At 37.1% G+C, this 15,800-nt stretch overlaps 1 protein-coding gene across 1 annotated transcript in view; it reads left to right on the top strand.

Moving 5' to 3' along the window:
- LOC150065030 (proprotein convertase subtilisin/kexin type 5) overlaps positions 1-15,800 on the top strand; it is a 279,024-nt gene that overhangs the window by 70,394 nt on the left and 192,830 nt on the right. The window contains exon 3 of the mRNA XM_090329624.1: positions 11,588-11,701. Coding sequence (XP_090185750.1) covers positions 11,588-11,701 — 114 coding nt within the window. The remainder of the gene's footprint in view (positions 1-11,587; positions 11,702-15,800) is intronic.

The following is a 15,800-nucleotide window of genomic DNA, read 5'->3' as shown; positions in this document are numbered from 1 at the left end:
GACAATATGTGTGATGCAGTTGAATTATTCATGAGAGAAAGGGTTCTATATGAATGTCTCATGATGATTGCTATGGACTATGGAATTAAGTGGTCTGCTATATTGGAAAGTGAGATGCTGACATATTTTCCAGTATTTAATATAGCAACTCATGTTGTCTGCTTAGAGAAATTATGAGACTATCTGCCTTAGCATTTATTTGCTTCTTTTTATTTTAATTTCAGCTGAACTGAGCAATTTATCCACTGTATAAAATAATGTTCTTCTTTGTATTCACTTAGTGTACAACTTGAGGGCATCCAATTCTTACAAATACAGATCTGGGAATATCTTTTTAAAAATTGTTTTTATTATCTTTAACTGACTGTACTAAGGGGTTACCATTTAACATGTCAGTTTGTAAGTACAATGCATCTTGATTGGTGTCACCCATTCATCATTCTCCCCAACTCTCCCAAGCCCAGTCTTCCCTTCAATTAATGTCTTAGGCTATGCTGTGTTATATATAATATGTTTTTGAATACTATCACTATATACTTCTCCTCCCCTCCCTCTATTCATTCATCTTCCTCCCCCACCCTTTGACCTCCTCCCCTACTCTTCAAATACCAGTTTTATGGCCTTCATTTTTTTGGATTCTGAGTTACTTTTTCTAAATGCCATACTTTAGTTAATATATTTGTGCACATTTGCATATACAACTCTGTGTGTGTTTATTTGTACAGGAATAAATTAGTTCTAGCTTCCACATAGGAGAGAAAATAGATTTCCATTATCTTTCTGGGCCTGCTTTATCCTTATTTTATTCATTTATTTATTTATTTCCAGTCTTGGGGCTTATGTTCAGGCCCCAAGCTTCTGCTCAAAGCTAGTGTTCTATCACTTGAGCCACAGCACCACTTTTGGCATTTTCTGTGTATATGGTACTGAGGAACTGAACCCAAAGCTTTGTGCATGGCAGGCAAGCACTCTAACCATTCAGTCACACTCTGGCTTTTAACTTTCCACTTGAGTGATTTAAGCACCTAGTGGCAAGATTGGTCAAAGAAAGCCAAAGTCTGTTAAGTGATCCGCCGCCAGATTTTAATATATAATTGTCATTCTTGAAGCTATCTAAAATGAATATTTAAGAATGTGATGTAATGTATTTAACTATCGAATGGGTTCTTTAAAATTAATTACACTGCCTTATCTTTCAAATTGCTTAGAGGATGATCATTTGAGATACCAATACATGTGAAATAAAGTAGAACTGTGTGTGTGTGTGTGTGTGTGTGTGTGTGTGTGTGTGTGTGTGTGTTTCTTGTTGATTGTAAGGCTTGAACTCAGGGGTGGGCAGTGTTCCTATGCTATTTTGCTCAAGGCTTGTGCTCTACCACGTTGAGCCACAGATTCACTTCTGGTTTGTGAGTCTCATGGTCACTTTTCTGCTTCAGACCATGATCCTCAGATTTTAGCCTCTTGAGTAGTTAGGATTACAGGTGTGAGCCTCTGACAACTTGGACTGAGTTTTCATTCTTGATCCTAACAGGAAGCTGAAGGGAATTTGGTGCTATCTCAGTGCAGTCTCTGTGTTGAGAGATCACATTTAATCCTAAGTGTGAAACAGACAACAGAATTATTTTCAAATACTTTAGAATTCTTTTTCCTTTTAATAGTTGAGTGCATTTAACATTGTTTTCAAATTTCCTCCTTTTGCTTTAAGTAGTTATCTTAAAGTTTAAAATAGAGGGACCTGAAATGCAAATTAGAAATATAATGGTAAAATATAACTTGGCACTTGACAAATATTTAATGAGTTCACATCAGTGACTTATTATTTTACTACCCCAGCCATATTCCCTATACTGGAGCATGCCAAGGACAAGTGAGTTCACAGACACACACCCTCTTATCTCCCTCTTTCCCTCCTTCCCTCCCTCCCTCCCTCCCTTTCTTCTTTCTTTCCCTCTGCCCCTCTTTATTTTCCTTCTTTTCTCATTGAAATGCATCTTGGCACTTGTCTAAAAGGCAAATAAACTCTAAACAAGCATAAAACAAATCTTGCCTTTAGTGGATTTTAAAGAAGTTTAAGGAGTGACAACATGAATTTTAAAATCAAACTGAATGATCTATCTTTGTCTGTCAGTTTGTCAGTCTGTCTAATCTTCCTTGCAAATTAGGAAGAACCTCTTTATGAATATTACTAGTGACTGATGGTTTAATATTAGAATATTAAAACAGAGATACTTCAAATGTACCTTAGTTTAAACTCATACTTGTTTTCTGTGTACTTTGATTATTCACTTGTCGGTGACTATTATAGTATTGACAAGGTCTTTTATTAGTCTGGAGACAGCATCACTTAACACCATCAGATTCATTGGCTTTAGCATGCCCTAGGCTTTTGGGCTTTATAAAATTACTTGGGCTTTATAAAATTACTTCTTGTGTTGGCAGCAATATTCCAGGTTCTTGACCTGTATCAACAACTACTGTCTTTTTTTGTATTTATCTGTTTTAACTGCAGGCACTGCTTTTGTTACTCTGAAATTAAAACTGGTAAGGTAGAGGAAATGTCTTCATCTCTAATAATAACAATTTGTGCAGGTGTGGGTTTCAAGTGAGGTCACACAGAGTAGCGGTTAGTGACACAGTGAAAACAGAATTGTAGATGGAAAGAACGCATCCTTTATTAAACTTTCACATGGGGATCATTGATAGTAATAGAACCCTGCTGCTGTTGTCATTGTTGAAATAGAAAATATCTGGTTACAGCTTGGAAAGATTAAATAGACACCTGGTTCCCTCCTGTTTTTTTTAAATGTTTATGCTATTTTTCCTTTTAATAAGTAGAAATGTTAGAGACACGAATATCAAGAAAATGGATGGATGCAGTGTAAAAATATTCATTCATCTACATTGATTTATTGAAGGGCTTTATTTAGTCATTACCTTTTGCATGATGAAAACTCAGCTTCTTTTTCCTAAAGGTAAAGGGTGAAACATACAATTAACAACAAACTGTTAAGTAACATAACACCTTACATTTGGACAGCTCAATATCATTTGATTCTTAATAATAATTATGTTTTACAATGGCAAATAGAGAATACCAGGAATTTAATTGTCCCCCTTTCTCCACCATAAAAAACCCCAAAACAAAAAATGGCCAGCCACTGACAATATTCTTCTAAGTATGAAGGGCCCATGTCTTCACTGCTCATTTGTGGCACCTGCTATCACAGCTCTCCATCTCTGAATTAAGAACATTATGTCTTTATGGTAAATGTAAAGAATATAAACACTGGGTACTCTTAGATACATTCCTAGAGGAAAAGTTCTACTTTTGTAATACTTACCTTAATATCTATTTTTTTGTAAGATTCCTCATATGATGAGTAGCATTTCCTCTTTCTATACAGATTCACAAGTGGTAATATCCAAGATCAAAAGATTAAGTACTAAGTACTCCAGTTTCTCATATTTTTTCTTTACATTTTCTACTATATTAAACTGTACTTTATACAGCTGGTTGGATGTTTTATACTTGGAACCCTACCTATAGCAATTACCAATAATATCTCTGCTATATAGATAAAATTAATATTAATTACTGTTGATATTGTGTGCATAATTTAGAGAACAGAAGGGACAGCAAAACTCCCTTAACAAACCAATTTACACTGGGTAGCATCATAAGGATATTACTCCTAGATCAGGGCAAAAAGGGACCATTGCCTGGGCCCATTGCTTGATCTCTCTTTCAGCTGAGTTTGTCCTCAAAATTTGAAGAGTTGGTGGTGTTATAGAAACACATTTTCTTGAACCAGTTTCTCCCTTCTAGATCAATTCAAATAATTGGGAGGTCAAAATTGGTTGACCAGATGTCTGGGAATCTGCTTGCATCTGCCACATCTATGTGGAATTCTTTTATCTCTCCACTAGAGGGCAAAATGCAATTCCATTAGGCTTGAGGGATTACATAAACCTCTTTGGTCCCTGGATGAGTTATAGACAAAAATATGAAAATACAGTCATTTTAGGTCAAATTGTGTTGCCTGTATCACTTTCTATGGAATCTTATATAGCTTGTTTCTTTTTTTATTATAATTAATAGAAGGCTTACAGTTAAATACAATAGAGATTGGATTGAGGAGTTTATTGTTTTGGTCATAAAACGGTAATCTGTGGTTGTATTAGATTTGTGTATAAGTGCACAAAAAGAAAGAGAGAGTGATATTACCAATCTAAAAGTGTGAACATCTATTGTCAGCCAACTAAAAAGGTCTAGGTTGGTTATATCTGAAAAATTATAATCTTGTTTAGTATTAATCTTGCTCCCATTTCCAAATGGGCAAAACAAGAAACTCAAGACAAATGTCAAATCAAGGAATAGCATCTCCCACCCAATATAAAGAGGCAATGGAGCAGTCACTGGCAAATCTAGAGGAGAGTCTTCCAAGTGCTATACAAGCAATTGATAAATTGATAAATTAAAAATATGAAAATATAAAGAAAGAGATAAGGGAGGAAGCCATAGCTAAACAAGAGGAAACCATAAACAAGGTGATTTGTGCCATAAAGGAGGCCATAATAAAGCTTTTTCAAAGAAAAATGGACGAATTCATAGAATCCACAAACAAAAAGGTAACTGAACTCCAACAAATGTCCAAAGAGAATAAAGCTGCTGAGCTAACCACTCAAATGGCAATCAAGGAGTTAAAGAAATCCATACATGATCTAAAACAAGAGATGCAAGGCATCAAAAATGAGAAATTAGAAACAAGGGAGATGAAGAATAAAGTAGGAAGCTTTGATAGCAGTTTAGACTATGCAGAAAAGAGGATTTCCTGGGTTGAAGACAATTTAGTTGTTTTAGAGAAAGAACAGAAAATGAGTCAATCCAAATCTAGGAAATATGAGAGACCACTTCAGGTGGTCCAAGATACAATTAGGAAACCTAATTTAAGGCTAATTGGTATTGAGGAGGGCATGGAGAAAGAGGTCAATGGTATTGGAAATATACTTCAGGGAATCATCTCAGAGAACTTCCCAAATATCCAGAAGGGCAGGCCCATCCAGATACAAGAAGCTTTTAGAACCCCAAACAGACCTGACCAGAAAAGGACATCCCACTGCCACATGATAATCTGAACTGTATCAATAGAGACCAAAGAAATGATCCTAAAAGCAGCCAGGGAGAAGAGAACAATCACCTATAAAGGCAAACCAATCAGAATAACCCCAGATTTCTCATGCAAGCAAGAAGAGGTTGGAAGGATATATGTCATGCCCTTAAGTCAAATAACTACCAACCAAGAATACTGTACCCAGTTAAGCTCTCATTCATAACTGAGGGAACAATAAAAACATTCTATTCCAGGGAAAAGCTTCAACATTATGTAGCAACCAAACCAACATTACAGAAAATTCTCAAAGATGTTCTACACATAGAAAATCGAATGTAATACAGAGAAAGAAATGACACCTAAAACTCATACCATCTAAGTACCACAAGAACGGTCAAGACACGGGCCCTAATAAAAGCTTTTAAAAATGGCAGGAACTAATAAATATTTCTCAATCCTGACCCTCAATATCAATGGACTTAACTGTTCACTGTCATTCTATAGTGTGTAAATGGTGTCTAATTCACAGTAATAATTCATTTTGAATGAACAAAGAGAAAGAGCCTGAGTACGGGGAATAAATTTACTGCTTCAGATGGATGAAACCATTTATTTTTCCATTTCATGTATCACCTAATAAGTGAAAGGTAAAAACAGACAACAATTTTAAAATGTTAAAATTGAAGAAGTTATGTAAGTGATTGCAGAATAGTTTAAGAAGTCTAATTTGTTGAATTAAGAACTATAATGCTATGTGATTTGCATTTGTTTTTATTAAACATAAAATGACAAGACTAAAGTGATAATAATTGATTTCTAAAACTTTGGCTGTTAATGGCTAACTAAATACAAAAATTTATGACAGAATCATTTTTTAGTTTGTCCTGTATTGATTGCCTTCTAAAACATTATTCCAAATGTACATGCAATATTCATTTTACTTTCTTCTAAGAATGACATTTAAAAATTATAGGACTTCCTGTATCACTGACCAGATGTTTTGCTTAATGTAAGCTCTCGATATCTGCAATCATTAAATAGTTTCAAATCTATAAAAAATCCTTCATTATATAAAACATAATGCTTTATTTTGTTAACAGAAATAAAGTATGTCAAGTAATTATATTTTTTCTTAAGTGACAAAATAAATCCAGTATTTAATACCTCATTTGTTATGTTACTAGATGGAACAAAATTTAAAGAACAGAATATTTTGTCTATGTATATAATGTTACTAGAGTCTTTGACATTGTTTCACTAGATTTTTTTTTCTATTTTTACCATGCTTATGTTGGGGATTGTACTCAGTGCTTCCAAGATTGGCCTGAGCACTTTTGTTCAAGGCTATCACTCTAACACACTTGAATCTAACAGTGCCATTTCATCTTTTTTTGTGGTAATTAATTGGCCATAATAGTCTCATAAGCTTTCTTGCCTGGTCTGGCTTTGAACTACAATCTTCAGATTGCAGCCTCCTCGTATCATAAGTGTGAATCACTGGTGCCTAGCCACTATTTATTTCTTATTTCTTCACCAGAGTTTAGAGAATTCCTGGGAGATGTTGCCTTCTGGTTTTATGGTTTAAGAGCTCAATGAATACTAATTACCTTTATTGATCTTTCTCTATAACAAAATGTATATTCTTCCTATTATGTGATTAACATATACGAAGACTTATTTATAAAGAAAAGGAGCTTTATTTAACCCATAGTTTTGAAAGTTCAAGGTCCAAGATCTGTTAGGTCCTGGTTTAGACTCTTTGGAAGGTGATGTATGATTGTACATCATCACAACAGGACATTGGAGAGGAGTGTTTATATCTGAAGATACACAAAGAGAGATCATGATGCCACAATTACTTTTGAGATCACACTCTCATTCACCTAAGGACTTTCTGTTATAACCTACCTTTAAAAGGTTTCATACCTCTTAACATTCTACCTTGATGACCACACTTTAATCTCATGACACTGAGGGAAAATTTTTATGCTCTTTGTGTCTGTCCTGGGAGTTGAACTCTGTGCTTAGACAATGTTCCTGAGCTTCTTTTACTCACAGCTAGCTCTTTACCACTTAAGATGCAGCTCCATTTCTATTTTCTTTTAGGGAGGTTAATTGGATAAAGGAGTCTCATGGATGTTCCTGATTGGACTGGCTTTGAACCAGGATCCCCATAGCTTAGCCTCCTGAGTAGCTAGGATTATAGTTGTGAGCCACCAGGACCTAGCTGGGGGAATTTTTATATATAAGAGGATGTAATTCAGAATTGCATTGGGCTCAAGTGGAAAAGTGGTATCCTTGAGCTGAATAGCTCAAGAACAGCGCCCAACCCCAGAGTTCAAGCCCCACAGCCACCACCAAAAACAGCAAAAATGATGTAATTCATAAACTTGCATAGAAATGGAGCTTCAAATATATACCATGGGATCATAGTATAAAATCATGGTATAATGTAGAATAACATATGATGTGTGTGATTGACAGCCTTATACGTGGCTAGCAAGCTCTCTACCATTTAAGCCATTCCCCCACTTTCTATCTTCCTTATCGTTTATTTTATTCCATTTACATATCTGCAGACATTTGCTGCAAGTATATGTTTGAATCATTAGCTAGAATATATTTTGATTGTCTAAGGATCTAAGTTCCTATCCAATGCAGGATACATTTTAAAATGATACACTAAATTTATTTCTCATCAGTATTTCAGTAAAAACATACAGTATATAATCACATACCATATCTCCCCAAGTTATTGATACATTTTTCTACTACATGTATGATATTAGAAAGTTGGCAAGTTTGATGAGCTTAGACGAGAATGTGAGGGAAGGCTTTCCATTGATGTGTTGTGCTGGTCAAGTAAGATTTAATATTTTGGCTTATGCAAAAGTTCCTACTAAGTGAGTGCAATGTTTGTTTTGACTGCAGTGGGAGAAGAGCGCTGAGGTAAAAGAGAGTGTATACTTAGAGTCTTTTTAAAATTTTTTATTGTAATTAATAGAAGGGCTACATTATATTCACCAGATAGAAGGTACATTACTTAATAATCATTGCTACCCTTTCTCATGTTTTTTTATACTTAGAATCTTATAACATACACATGTTGAATGGAACAGGAGAGACATGATTTCAAAGATCTTCTCCTTTTGAAACCCTGGATTCATTGTAGTTCCTTAATGTGTAGGAAGTAGAACTTTCAGATGTTAGATGAGTGAAGGAAAGTACAGCCTGACCATTGTAATATGAAAATGAATTTTTAAGAGCCTTTCCTTTGCAATGAGTTATTGGAAAGGGATGAAATCTTTATAATGTATTACATTTGAGTTTTCTTTAAAGAGCTTAAGGATGCACATATGGATGAAACCTTAAAAATATAACTATGATTTTTCTAGTCATAGAAACCTTCTGATCCAAGAGGTGCTTTTCCCATTCTCAAAAAAAATAGGGCTATACACTTGGAGCCATAAAGCACTGAAGTAAAATACATAGTATTTAGCACTAAAAACAACCCTCACCAACTTTTTTTTTTAGCATGACAGCCCTGTGATCACACAGAACGACTTGCAGTAAAATCTAGATGCCAAGTTTCTATGCCACTTCTAACTACCAAGCTCTGTAATTAAATATTTCTCTTTTGGTAAAATTACAGCAGAGATGCTCTTTGGTAAGATATCTTGTTCTATTTTAGTACCTGTAGTTCATCTAGGAAAGTGACTGTCATTTAGTTTTTCCTCTTATACTTCTCATTTGTCTACTTGTCTACGTGTCTCAAGCGGTGTGTACATACAGTGACTTAACTCTCCACTCACACCCAGTGTAGACAATCCTGACCTCTGGGAAGTTCTTTACTGAATCCACATCAAGGAACATGATACTTTCTGTTTTATGCAAACAAACATATGAGCAGCTTAGAATTTCTGAAGGTTCTGATTGGAAAGCCCAGTGCTAATTTAAGATTTGTTTTAGAAAGAGTTCTATCTACACAAATGTATACACTTTAATGTAGTGTATAACTATGAACTTGTTCAACCCACTGTCATGAGTGTTAAACACATTTTAAGATAATGATGGTGAACAGAACTACATAGTTGAATTTGTTACCAATGGCTTAAGTAATACAGTGATGTGTCAGGTCATTTATAGAGACAATTATATTTTTATGAAGTGGAGAATGGTGAAATACTCGCCAAGTTACCCTGGTAAAGACAAAGTCTTCTGCGATCTGCAAGTGGTTCACTTCTGTAGTACTAGCTACTGAGGAGGCTGAGATCTGAGAATCGCAGCTTGAAGTCAGCCCAAGTAGGGAAATGTATGAAACAATTATCGCCAATTAACCAGTGAAAGGTGAAAATGGAGCTGTGACTCAAGTGGTATTGTGCTAACATTGAGCAAAAGAACTGTAGGATAATGCCTAGGCTCTGTGTTCAAGCCCCAGGATGGGCACAGAAAATGAGAGCAAACAAGCTCTCTTATGAGAGAGAGAGAGAGAGAGAGAGAGAGAGAGAGAGAGAGAGAGAGAGAGAGAGAGAGAGAGAGAGAGAGAGAGAGAGACAGAGAGAGACAGAGAGAGAGAGAGACAGAGAGAGAGAGAGACAGAGAGAGAGAGACAGAGAGACAGAGATAGAGAGAGAGACACAGAGAGAGAGACAGGCAGAGAGAGAGAGAGACAGAGAGAGAGAGAGACAGAGAGATTAAAAGTAGATGCATTTCTTACTCATCTTATGTTTCCAGACAAGTGCCTGATGCTTAACTGCTTTCTGAGTAAACAAATAAGTGAATGAAACTCATTCACTAAAAAGATTGTTTGAAATAATGAGGTTAAGTTCTTTTTGGAAATACGTAAAATATATATACATGCATATCTCTTATATGCTTTGCTTCTTCAGTTAAGTAGCATGCCTTAGCATCTCTTCCCCCTTTAGTAATCCTATAATCAATTTGCAAGCCACAATTGCAGTCATTCTAAATGGTCACACATGGATCTAGAGAGGTAGCCTACAAAGATTCCTCAAATTATTAGTTCATTTGTGGAAGGAGGGATGAATGATCGGATAGAGCAATTCATCCTGTTACACCAGTGTGACTAACTTAGCAATCAATGGAAGAACTCAAACAAAGGGACTCTCAGGGACAAGTTGAAGAATTTTACCAACCTGATACTGCATTTGAGATGTTTTATTGAAACTGAAGATGACTTTATGAAACTTTTTTGTTTTAGGTTATTATTATGAGAACTTAAATAAAAATCAAACACCTGTTATATACTCCAACCATTAGGTTAATGATCCTGCATTGAACCCAAAGTTTCTGATTACTTTGTAAGCAAAGGTAATGACTTTTAGAGCAAGCAAGGAATATCTTGGGCTACAAGACTAGTATAATTCATCCGATTTTGTGCAAGAGATGGGACTAAATATTTGCTTTTCTGATTCTTCAAACAGTGTTCTTCTACTGTGTTGCAGAAAGCCATTTTGTAAATGCACACTTGTGAAGCATTTGATCCCAGGGCACTTTTAAAATTTGCTATATAAACCATATTTTAATGGCTAGGTATGTGGGAAGCTGAGACCTGGAGAACACTGGTTCAAAGTTACCCAAGAAGAAAAATCTCTGAGAGTATATCTCCAAAATGAAAAGCAAAATGCCAAGCCAGACACATAGCTCAAGTGGTAGAATACCAGCTAAGCAAGCAAACCTAGCAAGCATGAAGCCCTGAGTTCAAATCTCAGTTCTGGGGAAAAATTGATATATGAGCCCCAAATATGAAATACTTGATGCATAATACAGGTCAGAGGCATTCAGAATTATAAATATTCAAACCATTTTGTGCATAGAAATTTTACTGGAATGCGGTTGTACTGGTTCATTTATGTCTGGTAGTAGCAGAAGGAAGGAGCACCAAAGATCATATAACCTGTATGGCCAGAAATATTTATTATTTGAACCTGAGAAAAATTTGCCAATTCTTACTATGTAAGAATGGAAAAGAGGCCGGGAGTTTTGCCTAGTGGTAGAGAGCTTGCCTAGCATGCACAAAGACCCGGGTTTGATTCCTCCATACCACATACATAGAAAAAAGTCAGAAGTGGTGCTGAGGCTAAAGTGGTATAGTGCTAACCTTGAGAAAGTCCAAGGACAGTGATCAGGCCCTGAGCCCAAGCCCAGGACTGGCAAAAAAAAAAAAGAATGGAAAAGAAATTAACACTGCTACTTTGTAATAATCTAAGGGTTATATTCTTTCTGGAGGAAAAATAAAAATACCTTGCTGCTGAACAATAAAAGGAAGACCTGAATTTCCAGGGAATCCCATAGCTCCTGCACTTAAAGATTTCAGTTGCCATAGTGAAGCCTGAGGCATAAATAACATTGAATAAAATTGGAAGTGTGTTAGATTGCTATTTCAGTGTATTAGCTGTTGTTTTGGTATGTTTGATGGAACTTGAACACCTACCTACCTTCTTTCTTCTTGGTAGGTGGAATGGATCCAACAGCAAGTGGTGAAAAAAAGGACCAAGAGAGATTATGAACTCAGTCGTACCCAGTCTACCTACTTCAACGACCCCAAGTGGCCAAGCATGTGGTATATGGTAAGTGGCTAGTTTTGTGTTGAATAGGGAAAGTCTGTTTATGCTGGGTTTTTTCTTCTTTCAAGAAACCATCTTTTCTACCACCTGAACTTGATTGATGGGCCATGATATTTCCTTAGATAGGTTTGAACTTAGTTCCTTGATACCTGAGACCTGCTTCTCCTGAAAGTCTTCCTATGTTATTCTTCATCCATCCTAGGATCCATCCACCCCTCATCTTCTGACCCTCTGCTCAGAGCATCTATCTCTGGACCCTTACCTGGTTGTAAATACTGTTTTAAAACCTCTATGATAGATTGTTGGGCTCACTCAAAAAGGATCTTTGATTCTTCTTCATAACCTTGTAAGAGCCTCACCCATCCTTTGCAAAGCCAGGAATTTGCATGTCCTTGGAAGCAGGATGACTTAACTGGTATTTCTCTTAACTCTCTTTTTTCTTGGTCTTTTCTAGAAGTGAAAAGTTGTAGACATTTTTAGACTGCACCGAATTTTACACAGAAAGCTTCATTATGTTTAAGGGGGAAAGGAAATGGAGTCGTCCAGCTAAGTTAAAGGATAGGTGGGAGGGGAGACATCATTTTAGTAGGAATTGCCAGAGAGGGCAGAAACACAAGGCAGCTTATTAGCTCTAAGACCAAGAAGGAGTGGACCACAAGGAAAGGCATTCAAGTAAGTGTTGGCAGGACTCAAAGGGGCTTCGTGTGTGCTCATAAAATGACACGAATATATTCGGATTAAGAAATAGATGGAAGCAGAAGTGCCTCTAAAACCTTGTTTATAACAGGATGAATACCCCTTGCTTTTCTTCTATTGCCTTACACAGGGAAAACCCAAATTGCTATCTACAAATACCTTGTTAGATAAGGGAAGCACACAGCAGGCTTTTCCTGAGAATTTCCCATGCTAGTTGACTAGGGTGGTCTCTAGAAAGAAGCATGACCATAGCTTTTGTACCTTGCTCTACCTGGTAATTCAAAGTGTCAGTTCCTGCCTTCTAAAGAATCACTGAAGTTTCCCTGCCTGACATGAGAAAGGCCAAGGGTTTGGGTTGGGTTATTTAAATTGATGGATATTTTCCAACACATATTGGATAGTACTGAGTCATAGAGGACACATTATATTGTAGGTTAAGTGCCAAACATGATGTGGGCATTCTTCTGATCTAGTGCCAATAATAAATATATGTTAAGATTGCTCCTGTTACAAGAATGAGGCATCTCAACTTCATGAATTTTCTTTAGGCAGCTTGTCTAAGGTCACCTGAACTTGGTATGCTAAAGCTACCATGCCAGAGCAGCCGGGCTGGTCCCCAAGTAAATAAAGGATGAGTACAGCATTCAGTTCCCACCTATCTACTCTTAACGAGCACTATGAAGGAACAATTCCAGTCCTCCCCAGGAACTCTTAACCTGACCATAGAGAAATGACTGAGACACCAGTACTAGCAGGTACCATGCAGGATGAACATCATATCTTGAGATGACCCAAAACTTTTGAAAGATTTCTATTTATTCGTAATTTTTTTCCTTACCCGAACAAGGGTAGAAAACAAGTTCCATTTGTCCAAAGCATTCTGTTAGAATACTTTGTAAACATGGATCAAATCCCCTTGGCTTTCCTTACTATGTCCATAATGAAATCGACTAGTTTCCTCAAGGACACCATTCAAAGTAAGTAGCTTTTATATGTGAGCATGTCATGTTTGGGTAGCCAAAACACACCAGGAGTTAGTTTTTGAAACAATAGAAATTCAAAGAGAGCTCAGCCATGACGGATATTCCTCTGTTCTGTGATTTCGCAGTGGCGAAATCTCAAAGGCTTCATGAGAGTTGGAAAATCTACCTCCAAGGTGGCCTAGTGACACGACTGGCAAACTCATTCCTCTCCATATGGGCCTAACCACAGGGTTTCCATTGGATACCACATTAGTTTCTCCCGCAGGCAGGTGTTCCAAGAAGATGCATCAGGAGTGGTGTTGCTATGATTTAACCTCAGAAGTCACAGTGTTACTTCTGTCATTTGCTATTAGCCTTAAGTCAGCCCTGATATTGTGTCAACAGAGACTACTACATAAGGGTGTTCAGTACAGGAAAGTGAGGGCCATTGATGTTGTCTTTGGGTATAGCTACTATTATAAGATGAAATTTTTGCCTTTCATGCAGGAAATGACACTCGGATACCCTCAATAAATCATGATGGTTGTTATTCTTCTGTGGCTTCCTAATTGCCCTGCATGCTGTTATCTTTTTCACTGTTAATTACTACTAGTTAAGAGTAAAATTCCCATGTTCAGTAGACATTCTTTGAAGCAGTCTTTGGTGAGATACACAGTTGAGTCAAACATGTTCCTTCCTTTCTTTCTTTTACCAAACTGGGATCCCTGCTGTAGTGTTTGAAGACTGGCTGGCAAGCCTCCATAGAGTCCTGCCTCCAGCTCGTTAGCCTGGGCCTGTTCCTGTCATTTTATATTTATCACAGAAGAATGGAGATTAAAGAATGGCATGAAGTGTTCCTGAGTGTCTCTTTCAATTAATTTTAAAAGCTTTGCTCCTGACGCTCCTCCCCTTGGATGTTAATGTGCAAAGCTATTTTGTGTCGCTTTCAGGCTAGGGTAATATACACAGGGAAATGTGCATTTAGAGAGTTCAATGCCTGTGTGATTCTTCCTCTATCCTGATGTACTATACCCAGGTTATCAATCAGGAATCGCAAAGCATAGTCCCAAATCATACAACTCATTCCTTGTTAATAACCCAGATTTCTCCTGAATTTATTCCTTCTCAGGCAGGGTGTTAAACAGTGGGGGCTTAACAAGACACAATGCATACTTCCAAGATCAGTAAAGCAATTGGTAATAGGAAAGGACCAGGAAAGCTCAATAAGGAGCATTTCCAAAGCTTGCCTGGGATATTCTGTGTTGGTGGTAGTTAGTTTTGGTTTGCAGATTTAATTCTTCTTTGATCCTTTATAGAAGCTTGGTCTTACCATCAGGGATTCTTTATGGTTTGGTATGGAATGGGGTTAGGCAGTAGGATTTCATTAGAACTCCCTGGTTGGTTCTAAACGCTGAATAAATGATAGTTGTGGAAATGGATGAGCAAACCCCTGATCACTCGATAACACAGAAAATAATCACCCACTTATGAGTGTGTAATACAGCTCAAGCCTGTATGTTGTGTATTAAGTTATTATGTGTTCCAGTGCATTAGGAAATATTACCATTGTCATTTTGTGGATGAGAAAATTAAAGCATGAAAAGTTAACTGGCCCAAGGTTACCTCATTCACCAGGGATAGTCCTTGATGTGAAGCCCAGTCAGCTGGCCAGACATCTGAAATTCCAACTGTCTTCTCTGCCTGTGCTTTCTGATACTAGCAGGCATCAGAATCACCTAGAAGGCTGCTAATGCTGCTTCTCCTCCTCCTCCACCTCCTCCTCCTCTTCCTCCTTCTCTTCACTCTTTTTTTCCTCTTCCTTCTCTTCCTCTTCCTCCTTCTCATTCTCCTCCTCTTCCTCCTCCTCCTTCTTCATCTTTTCTTTCTTCTGTTTTTGTTTTTCTTTTTTTGAGGCGGGAGTGGATTATACCTTTTATTGGTAAGATCTCAATTCTGTGCAGAAGAAACACACAGAAAGGAAAGTTATATTTGAATCCCAAAGCCAATCAGTTGGATACCACCTTTCCCCTTGTGTTTAAAGTAGGTCAGATAGGACAACTACAAGTACCAAAAGGAAGAGACACCTCAAATGAAATGTTCTGCTAAAGTGGAATACTTGAACAGAATAACTGTGTCAGGAGCATGGCTTAGTGGTAGAATACTTCCTAGCATGCTGGAAGCCCTAGGTTCGATTCCTGGTAACACACACACACACACACACACACACACACACACACACACACACACACACGCACACACAGAGCCAGAAGTGGTGCTACGGCTCAAGTGGTACAGCTCTAGCCTTGAGAAAACAGAGTGGCACTGAGTTCAAGCCCCAGGACTGGCAAAAACAGAAACAAAAACAAACTTGAATAACGAGGAACCTTTTCTGATGGGGGCAATATTTAAGCAGAGTCATGAACTGAATACATATTCTGGATTTC

Source organism: Megascapheus bottae, chromosome 3, assembly GCF_031878675.1.
Source record: "Megascapheus bottae isolate mThoBot1 chromosome 3, mThoBot2.hap1, whole genome shotgun sequence".
Lineage (NCBI taxonomy): Eukaryota > Metazoa > Chordata > Mammalia > Rodentia > Geomyidae > Megascapheus > Megascapheus bottae.
The sequence above is the reverse complement of the archived record's forward strand: the minus strand, read 5'-3'. Positions and strand labels throughout refer to the sequence as shown.